A 12,109-nucleotide genomic window follows, 5' to 3' on the forward strand; every position below is an offset into this window, starting at 1 on the left:
GAGAATGGCGATGTACTTCCAACATGATGGATGTCCGGTTCAAATGGTTCAAATGGCTCTGAGCACTATGGGACTTAACTTCTGAGGTCATCAGTCCCCTAGAACTTAAAACTATTTAAACCTAACTAATCTAAGGACATGACACACATCAATGCCCGAGGCAGGATTTGAACCTGCGACCGTAGCGGTCCCGCGGTTCCAGACTGTAGCGCCTAGAACCGCTCGGCCACCCCAGCCGGCTTAGATGTCCGGCACATAGCTCGCGTGCGGTTGAAGCGGTTCGTCCCCGGATTTCTTTCTGTTGGGAAAGTTGAAGGATATTTGCTATCGTGATCCACCGACAACGCCTGACAACATGCGTCAGCGCATTGTCAATGCATGTGCGAACATTACGGAAGACGAAATACTCGCCGTTGAGAGGAATGTCCTTACACGTATTGCCAAATGCATTGAGGTTGACGGACATCATTTTGAGCATTTATTGCATTAATGTGGTATTTACAGGTAATCACGCTGTAACAGCATGCGTACTCAGATATGATAAGTTCAGAAAGGTACATGTATCACATTGGAACAACCGAAATAAAGTGTTCAAACGTACCTACGTTCTGTATTTTAATTTAAAAAACCTGCCTGTTACCAACTGTTCGTCTAAAATTGTGAGCCATATGTTTGTGACTATTACAGCGCCATCTATCACAAAGCGAAAAAAGTGGTCCAACTAAAACATTTCTTTACGTACTACACGAATATGTAATAAAAAATGGGGGCACCTATTTAAAAACAAACGCTGTTGATACCCGTTTGACCTATGGCAGCGCCATCTAGCGGGTCAACCATAGCGCCATCTGGTTTCCCCCTTCAAGCTAGACAGGTTTCGTTCTTTGTAGTTTTTTCGTTTGACGCTTATTTCGCTTGATATTTGGACCGGTCACGATCAATGGACCACCCTGTAGATGTGTGGTAGAAGCAGGTGTAGATGCGCGCTGGATGTAAGGTGCACGTGTGGATGTAGCTCTAGCTGTAGATGTGCATATTTGTGCAGATGTAAGTGCTTGCTGGTTCAGATAATCTGAACAGACAGCCTCTACATGATGGACCATAGTCCTTCTTGATGCAACATCATGTGTCATACTCCACTCTTCGAGGAATGTGCCAGTCTTCTCAGGATAAAGAACGGCACCATTGCTTCTCTGGATCCCACATTAGCTTGACTCACCATCCAAAGAACTGCTCTAGGATTTGGTGGTTGACAGCTTTCTCGTCAGAGTCGTCCACCTACAATTATTTATTGTTTGTCGGCTCGCATACGCAAGGCGTGGATCAGTCCTCCTCAGGATACGTGTCACAGCTGTACTTGGCTCCTGCATCAATATATAGACGCATGGGAGCATCACACAATTTTGTATTTCCAAAGTCAGAGATCGTGTTCAGTTCTAAGTTCCTAGTCACTTTTACAGTGGAGTGTACCTACTATGGTACAGGTCATTTCCGACACGCATATTCTTTAATTCTGTTGCATTTGTCACACAGTTGGGAAACAAATGATAAAATAGGATTGTAGTCGGTTCGGAAACATTAACAATACAGTGTATTTGACGGTTAGAATAAGTAAAACAAGAATTTGTATAAGAAAATGCTTATTTTCATAACTGTGTTACACAGTGAAGTCACCAGCACAAGAATAGACACTATATGGTTCTGCTGATTAACAAAGTAAAAAAATAATGAAATATCTCGTGTTTCCTGGTAGTAGGGTGTACTGCAGTGCTTCATACAGTTGTGACCGTAGACCCTGGAACAGGACGACCACAGACGCCGCCCGGAATGTGTTTCGTGTAATTACTCTCCCGTCATCACCTCCATAAACTCTGCAACCAGACAGACAAAAAAAATCATTAAAATATGTTCCACAAAAGTGAGCCTAACTCTCATGAGTAGAGAATGACAAATTCACAATGTTAAAGAAAATACACACGAGTGCACACATACACATTTTTATTTTTGTGTGCGAAATGGGCATATTTGTCATGGAAAAAAAAATTAAAATAGCTGGTACATTCCGGTTCCGCCGGAAGTCTTCTGGAGGTTTCCTTGGTTGTAAGGTATACGCTGAAGCTGGTAATTCCCTACCGACTACTCCTAACTGGGAGCCAAATAGCGCCATTTCCAGCTCTTGGGGATTTGTCTGAAAAGACTCAGCCCATCCTGCTGTCATGAGAAGGAAATGAAACATGGTAACACCATCAGAAAGCGGAATAGAATGCGCCACACGATTTACATGGGCAGATCTCAATGGACTGTCCTGAAGTTTGGACAGGACAGCTGAATCACAAACATAATACGTGCAATGAGATGATATTCAGACTATGTCGCGTATTTCCCATGGTCAGTGATTGGCTACTTCAGCCGCGCGTGTTACGTTTATAAACCTTTGATAGAGTAAATAGCTTGCGTATCAATAAAATTCGGATGCTTCTATTAAAGCGAAACGTTCACTTTAAACCTTGCTGTCGACAAGACATTCAATGCTACAGTAACCAGCAACTAATTAGTACGCTTTCAGCTTTTTCTCTACACTCACAGCAAGAATACCATTTTCCCAGTAAGCACGAAATATCATCTGCAACAAATGCCAAAGCTCGAGCGAAGAACAAATACCAGAAAAAGCGCCGTTATAGTCTTTTATAGTCCTTCTGAACAGTACAACATTTGGGGATTAATTTTTCGGGTTAGTGTAGTTGAGATCTGCAATCAACCGCTGTCAAATATGACCATTCCTTCATTCTTGGTTGTGGTTTTTACTGGTGTTCGAGTTTTGATCACGCTGATTGTCGAGTTGGTGCCCAGTCTACAACTCAGATACCCATCACGTCACGAGTTAAAATAAGGAAGTATGCAGGAAGTTTTGTTAATAATGGCCACACATTATTTCTTCTTCTTAGCTGATATTTTACAAGTAAGATAACACTCGAGGCGAATAAACATACGAAATCGTTTATAATTACCGACTCATCATAAGACATACAATTAAGACAAGGGATAATCATGCAAAGAAGTCATATTATAAATGTCTCCAGTGCATCAAGTCCGTCGGAATGCACAATGGACATGAATGAATGGATGCAGGTGATCAGACAGGATGCTTACGTACGTGTCACCTGTCAGAGTCGAATCTAGACGTATCAGGGGTCCCATATCACTCCAACTGCACACGCCCCACACCATTACAGAGCCTCCACTAGCTTTAACAGTCCACTACTGACATGCAGGCTTCATGGATTCATGAGGTTGTCTCCATACACGTCCAACCACTCCATTAAATTTGAAACGAAACTCGACCGGCCAGGCAACATGTTTCCAGTCATAAACAGTCCAATATCGCTGTTGACAGGGACGGGCGAGGCGTAAAGCTTTGTGTCGTGCAGTCATCAAGGGTACACGAGGGGGCCTTCGGCTCCGAAAGCCCATATCGATAATGTTCCGTTCAACGCTTTGCACGCTGACGTTTGTTGATGCCCCACCATTTAAATCTAAAGCAATTTGCGGAAGGGTTGCACTTCTATCATGTTGAACGCTTCTCTTCAGTCGTCGTTGGTCCCCTTCTTGCAGGATCTCTTTCCGGCCGCAGCGATGTCGGAGATCTGATGTTTTACCGGATTACTTATATTCACGGTACACTAGTGAAACGGTCGTACGAGAAAATTCCCAATTCATTGCTGCCTCGGAGATGCTGTGGCTCATCGGTCGCGCACCGACTATAACACCACGTTCAAATCCACTTAAATCTTTGACAACCTGCCACTGTAGCGGCAGTAACCTATCTAAAAACTGCAGCAGACACTTGTTGTCTTATACAGGCGTCGCCGACCGCAGCGCCGTATTCTGCCTGTTTACATATCTCTGCCTACACCAGTTTCTTTGGCGCTTGAGTGTATAACGGGACTAATTCGATTCGTAATTTTAAAAATGGTTCAAATGGGTCTGAGCACTATGGGACTTAACATCTATGGTCATCAGTCCCCTAGAACTTAGAACTACTTAAACCTAACTAACCTAAGGACATCACACAACACCCAGCCATCACGAGGCAGAGAAAATCCCTGACCCCGCCGGGAATCGAACCCGGGAACCAGGGCGTGGGAAGCGAGAACGCTACCGCACGACCACGAGATGCGGGCTCGTAATTTTAACTAGGACGGTATGAATCATTTTGCTGGTCTCTGGATGGAAGATAAATGACACATGACAGGTTCTTCCTACTACGTCTATGTTCACATTGAGTGGAAATGTTTTAACTAGTAGGAAATATTCTCAGTGAGACAAGCGCGAAGTAACTAAATGCAATCGTGACGATATTTTCATTTAAACAACTCAGGGCGAGGTTCTGTTTACTAATGTGGCACTCGCCGCAGTTGAGTACACCTAGAGCACGAAATGGTTCATTTGGCTCTAAGCACAATGGAACTTAACATCTGATGTCATCAGTGCCCTAGACTTAGAACTACTTAAACGTAACTAACATAAGGACATCACACACATCGATGCCCGAGGCAGGATTCGAAACTGCGACGTAGCAGCAGCGCGGTTGCGGATGCAAGCGCCTAGAACTGCTCGGCCATAGCGGCCGGCCTATAGCACGAATGATCACATTAAAATCGCATGAATTGCGAAAGGAAAGAAGTTTATAATTTCATGAACAAACACTTTGCCTACTGACCATTAAAATTGCTACATTAAGAAAAAATACAGATGATAAACGGGTATTCATTGGACAAAAATGTTATACTAGAACTGATACGTGATTACATTTTCACGCAATTTGGGTACGTAGATCCTGAGAAATGAGTACCCAGAACAACTACCTCTGGCCGTAATAACGCCCTTGATACGCCTAGGCATTGAGTCAAACAGAGCTTGGATGGCGTGTACAGGTACAGATCCCTATGCAGCTTCAACACGATACCACAGTTCATCAAGAGTAGTGACTGGCGTATTATGACGAGCCAGTTGCTCGACCACCATTGACCAGATGTTTTCAATTGGTGAGAGATCTGGAGAATGTGCTGGCCAGTGCAGCAGTCGAACATTTTCTGTGTCCAGAAAGGTCCGTACAGGACCTGCAACATGCGGTCGTGCATTATCCTTCTGAAACCTAGGGTTTCGCAGGGGGAACTGGTACTCACTGCCAAGTTGTGGACAGCGAGGCTGAAAAGGAACGGAAGGTAGCTGACACACCCTGTGTTTATCGCTAGTGCCAAACACTGTAAGGTTCGCACAACTGATGCGTTCCGATGTAGGTTGTCTTATTTCCCAGCGGAACTTTCAAAACAAACTGATTCATCCATTAGTCACTCAAGAAAAGTTCCAGGATGGGAGGTGGATGAGAAAGATGGCTTTGTATAATAAGTAAACACATTCTGCCGTTCATCCTTCCCCCCGGAGGTTCCTCGTAAGAGAGTAAGGTTGAATGTGACTCACGCATTAATACCATGCTTGGAGATGCCGAGCGACAAATCTTATGAAACGAAACTAACAGTACCGTTTCAGTAGATTACGGTATAACTTTTCACAGTGATGACCGGAATACTCTCTTTGAAATTGTGAAGAGAACAGGGACGAAATACAGGGAGCGAAAGGTTACCTACGAGTTAAATAGAATCCCGACAGCGGTTTTATAGTCGAAAGACATGAAAGGGAGGCAGTAGTCGAGAATGGAGTAAGGGTTGTAGCCTCTCCCATTGTTATTCAATCTTTATATTGTGCAAACTGTGAAGGACGTCATGTAACGTTTTGGAAAGAGAAAATATGGTTCAAATGGCTCTGATCACTATGGGACTTAACTTCGGAGGTCATCAGTCCCCTAGAACTTAGAACTACTTTAACCTAAGGACATCACACACAGTCATGCCCGAGGCAGGATTCGAACCTGCGACCATCGCGGTCGCGCGGTTCCAGACTGAAGCGCCTAGAACCGCTCGGCCACCCCGGCCGGGTTGGAAAGAGAATTGAAGTTCAAGAAGAAGGAATAAAAAAAAAACTCTGAGGTTCGCTGATAACTCTGTAATTATGTTAGAGAAGTCAAATAACTTCGAAGAGCAGTCGAATGGAATGAATAATGTCTTGAAAAGCAAGTATAACATAATCATCCTAAAATATAAAACAGGTTTCACGTAATGCAGTCAAATTAATTCATAAATGCTTTTCTTGCTGTTCATCTGAAAAGACCGCCCATCGCCACTCAGTGGGAGCGCAGTTGCCTCATTGGCGTGCAAATTCCAGCGTGTGAACAGCAGTCGTCATTGGTATAGAAGCCAGGCACCTGGTGCAGGAGCCCATACGCAGTAGCGTGTGTTGAGCGATCGTTGAACATTCACTGTTGGCAGCCATTTGGTTCGTCTGGCGGTCGGTTGCTCAACAGCTGCACCTCTGCACATCTCCGCAGCTGCCATTCACCCCTGTGCACCACAGTTACTTCGGCGCCGTTTTTGGATAGCGCCATTTTTTCATCCACGGTAAATGTAACCCAAAGCGGCACGTTGTTTACAGACTTCACCGTTTGGAAAATTCTTCCACTGTAGGCGCGAAAGCCAATGATTGTCTCCTTTTAGACGTCAGATAGCTCGCTCCGTTTCCAAAATACGACAACGACTGCACTGTTTTCTGCGTCTCCCCGACATACTTCACACAGCTTCCACTGCTAGTGCTTGCGCCTGCCGTTTGTGAGTGGCTATTGAACGTTGACGTCGATCATAGGCAGTGGCCACGTTAATGTGACTGGACCGTGTGTTTACGTAACGTGACACGAAAAGACGTGCTTCGTTTAAAAATCTTCCTTTTTTTCTCACAACAGTAAAAATACACTGAAGCGCCAAACAAACTGGTATAGGCATGCGAATTCAAATAGCAACGCCTGCATAAGACAACGAATGTCTGGTGCAGTTGTTACGTCGGTTACTGCTGGTACAATGGCCGGTTATCAAGATTACTGAGTTTGAACTTGGTGTGAAGTTGGCGCACGAGCTACGGGACACAGCATCTCCGAGGTAGCGATGAAGTGGGGATTTTCCCATGCGATCATTTCACGAGTGTAGCGTTAATATCAGGAATCCCGTAAAACATCAAATCGCCGACATCGCTGCGGCCGCAGAAAGATCCTGCAAGAACGGGACCGACGATTACAGAAGAGAATCGTTCACCGTGACAGAAGTGCAGCCCTTCCGCGAATGCTGCAGATATCTATGCTGGGCCGTCAACAAGTGTTTGCCTGCGAACCATTTAACGCAACGTCATCGATATGGGCTTTCTGAGCCGAAGGTCCACCGGTGTACCCTATATCACTAACGTCGATTTGCAGTAGGGTTTTCAAAAATGGATCAAATGGCTCTGAGCACTATGGGACTTAACATCTATGGTCATCAGTTCCCTAGAACTTAGAACTACTTAAACCTAACTAACCTAAGAACATCACCCAACACCCAGTCATCTCGAGGCAGAGAAAATCCCTGACCCCGCCGGGAATCGAACCCGGGCGCGGGAAGCGAGAACGCTACCGCACGACCACGAGCTGCGGACATTAGGGTTTTGGAACATATACTGTATTCAAACATTATGAAGTACCTCGAACAAAACGATTTATTGACATATAGTCTGCACGGATTCAGAAAATATCGTTCTTTTGAAACACGACTGGCTCTTTATACTCATGAAGTAATAAGTGCTAACGACAGGTGATGTGAAATTGATTCCGTATTTTTAGATTTCCAGAAGGCTTTCGATACCGTTCCTCACAAGCGTCTTCTAACTAAACTAAGTGCCTACGGAGTATCGCCTCAGTTGTGCGACTGGATTCGTGATGTCGTGTCAGAAAGGTCACAGTTCATAGTAATAGACAGAAAGTCATCGAGTAAAACAGAAGTAGTATCCGGCGTTCCCCAAGGAAGTGTTATAGGCCCTCTATTGTTCGTGATCTATATTTACGACATAGGAGACAATCTGACAAGCCGTCTACGATTGTTTGCAGATGATGCTGTGATTTACCGTCTTGTAAAGTCATCAGATGGTCAAAGCGACTTGCAAAATGATTTAGATAAGATATCTTATGGTGCGAAAAAAGTGGCAATTGACCCTGAATGAGGAAAAGTGTGAAGTTATTCACATGAGTACTACAAGAAATCAGCTAAATTACGATTACGCGATAAGTCACACAAATCTGAAGGCTGTAAATTCAGCTAAATACTTAGGGATTACAATTACAAATAACCTAAATTAGAACGATCACATAGATAATATTGTGGGTTGAGCAAACGAAAGACGGCGATTCATTGGCAGAACACTTAGAAGGTGCAACAGGTCTACTAAAGAGACTGCTTAAACCCCGCTTGTCCGCCCTATTCTGGAGTAATGCGATGCGGTGTGGGATCCGTATCAGATGGGTCTGACAGATGACATCGAAAAAGTACGAAGAAGACAGCTCGTTTTGTATTATCGCGAAGTAGGGGAGATAGTGCCACAGACATGATACGTGAATTGGAGTGGCAATCATTAAAACAAAGGCGTTTTTCGTTGCGACGGGATCTTCTAATGCAATTTCAAAGACCAATTTTCTCCTCCGATAGCGGAAACATTCTGTTGCCACCCACCTACATAGGGACAAATGATCATCACGATAAAATAAGAGAAATCAGAGCTCCCACAGAAAAATTTAAGTGCTCGTTTTTCCTGCGTGCCGTTCGAGAGTGGAACGGTAGAGAGACAGCTAGAAGGTGGTTCACTGAACACTCTGCCAGGCACTGTATTGTGAATAGCAGAGTAATCACGTAGGTGTAGATGACTGCGCGACACAAAGCTTTACGCCTCACCTGGGCCCGTCAACACCGATATTGGACTGTCGATGTCTGGAAACATTTTCCCTGGCGGGGTTATTGTCGCTTCAAATTGTATCGAGCAGACGGAGGTGTGCGGGTATGGAGACAGCCTCATCCTGCCTGATCACCTGCACCCATGCATGTCCACTGTGCATTCCGACGGCACTTGGGCTATTCCAGCAGGACAATGCTACACCCCACACATCCATAATTGCTACAGAATGGCTCCAGGAACAGTGCTTTGAGTTTAAACACTTCCGCTGGCCACCAAACTCCCCCAGACATGAACATTATTTGAGCGTATCTGGGACGCCTTGCAACGTACTGTTCAGAAGAGATCTCGACCTCCCTCGTACTCTTACGGATTTATGGACAGCCCTGCAGGATTCATGGTGTCAGTTCCCTGCAGCACTACTTCAGACATTAGTCGAGTCCATGCTACGTCGTGTTGCGGCACTTCTGCCTGCTCGCCGGGGCCGTACACGGTATTAGGAAGCTGTACCGGTTTCTTTGGCTCTTCAGTGTATATGATTTAAAAGAAATACTGCTGTCAACCGGTGCTGTACATTGAATTAAATTCAGTGGCAACAAGTGAAATACTATCCTGAACCGGGGCTCGATCCCAAATTTCCCGTTTTACGCGAGCGGTTGCCTCAGTCGCTTCGGCTATCCGGACATGCTTCCCTTCCAATCCTAATTCCAAACCTATCCCTCACTTAATGCAGGGTGTTTATAAATGAATATTGGGGTTTTAACGCTTTATAATATTTATTGTATTAAACTTACCGTTATAAATGATGTGTGAAATGAAAGAGCAACTCAAACAGTTTTACGAAGAACCTTATAAACCTCACTGGCATAGCGAAGTGCGCGATTGGTTGAACTTCACTGTAGCCAAGCGCTGGATAGGCCGCAAGGGGCCCAGTGACAGGGCTGGCATTGCATGGCCTCCACGTTCACCCGACCTAACGCCATCCGATTTTCTACATCTACATTTATACTTCGCAAGCCACCGAACGGTGTGTGGCGGAGGGCACTTTACGTGCCACTGTCTTTACCTCCCTTTCCTGTTCCAGTCGCGTATGGTTCGCGGGAAGAACGACTGTCTGAAAGCCTCCGTGCGCGCTCTAATCTCTCTAATTTTACATTCGTGATCTCCTCGGGAGGTATAAGTAGGGGGAAGCAATATATTCGATACCTCATCCAGAAACGCACCCTCTCGAAACCTGGCGAGCAAGCTACACCGCGATGCAGAGCGCCTCTCTTGCAGAGTCTGCCACTTGAGTTTATTAAACACCTCCGTAACGCTATCACGCTTACCAAATAACCCTGTGACGAAACGCGCCGCTCTTCTTTGGATCTTCTCTATCTCCTCTGTCGACCCGACCTGGTACAGATCCCACACTGATGAGCAATACTCAAGTATAGGTCGAACGAGTGTTTTGTAAGCCACCTCCTTTGTTGATGGACTACATTTTCTAAGGACTCTCCCAATGAATCTCAACCTGGTACCCGCCTTACCAACAATTAATTTTATATGATCGTTCCACTTCAAATCGTTCCGCACGCATACTCCCAGATATTTTACAGAAGTAACTGCTACCAGTGTTTGTTCCGCTATCATATAATCATACAATAAAGGATCCTTCTTTCTACGTATTCGCAATACATTACATTTGTCTGTGTTAAGGGTCAGTTGCCACTCCCTGCACCAAGTGCCTATCCGCTGCAGATCTTCCTGCACTTCGCTGCAATTTTCTAATGCTGCAACTTCTCTGTATACTACAGCATCATCCGCGAAAATCCGCATGGAACTTCCGACACTATCTACTAGGTCATTTATATATATTGTGAAAAGCAATGGTCCCATAACACTCCCCTGTGGCACGCCAGAGATTACTTTAACGTCTGTAGACGTCTCTCCATTGAGAACAACATGCTGTGTTCTGTTTGCTAAAAACTCTTCAATCCAGCCACATAGCTGGTCTGATATTCCGTAGGCTCTTACTTTGTTTATCAGGCGACAGTGCGGAACTGTATCGAACGCCTTCCGGAAGTCAAGAAAAATAGCATCTACCTGGGAGCCTGTATCTAATAGTTTCTGAGTCTCATGAACAAATAAAGCGAGTTGGGTCTCACACGATCGCTGTTTCCTGAATCCATTTTGATTCCTACAGAGTAGATTCTGGGTTTCCAGAAATGACATGATACGCGAGCAAAAAACATGTTCTAAAATTCTACAACAGATCGACGTCAGAGATATAGGTCTATAGTTTTGCGCATCTGCTCGACGACCCTTCTTGAAGACTGGGACTACCTGTACTCTTTTCCAATCATTTGGAACCTTCCTTTCCTCTAGAGACTTGGGGTACACGGCTGTTAGAAGGGGGGCAAGTTCTTTTCCTTCGGGGCTTCATCAAGGATCGTGTGTACGTGCCTCCACTACCAGCAGACCTCCCTGAATTAAGAAACCAAACTGAAGCAGCTGTTGCTACAATCACTGAAGACACACTTATCAACTTTTAGGAAGAACTCGGCTATAGACTTGATGTGTGCCGTATGACAAATGGTGCTCACATTGAACATTTATAAGGTTCTTGGCAAAACTGTTTGAGTTGCTCTTTCATTTGACATATCATTTATAACTATAAGTTTTATACGATAAACATTATAAAGCGTTAAAACGCCGATATTCATTTAAAAACACCCTGTATGTAGCGTCCGTCGTCCAATATTCTCATAGCACATAGTGCGCATCTACACTACATCTACATACATCTACATAATACTCCGCAATGCGTGGCGGAGGGTACCTCGTACCACAACTAGCATCTTCTCTCCCTTTTCCACTCCCAAACAGAACGAGGGAAAAATTACTGCCTGTATGCCTGTGTACGAGCCCTAATCTCTCTTATCTTATCTTTGTAGCCTTTCCGCGAAATGTAAGTTGGTGGCAGTAAAATTGTACTGCAGTCAGCCTCAAATGCTGGTTCTCTAAATTTGCTCAGTAGCGATTCACGAAAAGAACACCTCCTTTCCTCTAGAGACTCCCACCCGAGTTCCTGAAGCATTTCCGTAACGCTCGCGTGATGATAAAACCTACCAGTAACAAATCTAGCAGCCCGCCTCTGAATTGCTTCTATGTCCTCCCTCAATCCGACCTGACAGGGATCCCAAACGCTCCAGCAGTAATCAAGAATAGGTCGTATTAGTGTTTTATAAGCGGTCTCCTTTACAGATGA

General features: G+C 44.8%; 1 protein-coding gene across 1 annotated transcript in view; it reads right to left on the reverse strand.

The window, feature by feature from the left end:
* Positions 1–1,675: 1,675 nt before the first annotated feature.
* LOC126473709 (troponin C, isoallergen Bla g 6.0101-like) overlaps positions 1,676–12,109 on the reverse strand; it is a 90,167-nt gene continuing 79,733 nt past the window's right edge. Inside the window, exon 6 of the mRNA XM_050100951.1 lies at positions 1,676–1,871. Coding sequence (XP_049956908.1) covers positions 1,843–1,871 — 29 coding nt within the window. The 3' untranslated portion in view covers positions 1,676–1,842. The remainder of the gene's footprint in view (positions 1,872–12,109) is intronic.

The sequence above is a fragment of the Schistocerca serialis genome, chromosome 4, assembly GCF_023864345.2.
Source record: "Schistocerca serialis cubense isolate TAMUIC-IGC-003099 chromosome 4, iqSchSeri2.2, whole genome shotgun sequence".
NCBI lineage: Eukaryota > Metazoa > Arthropoda > Insecta > Orthoptera > Acrididae > Schistocerca > Schistocerca serialis.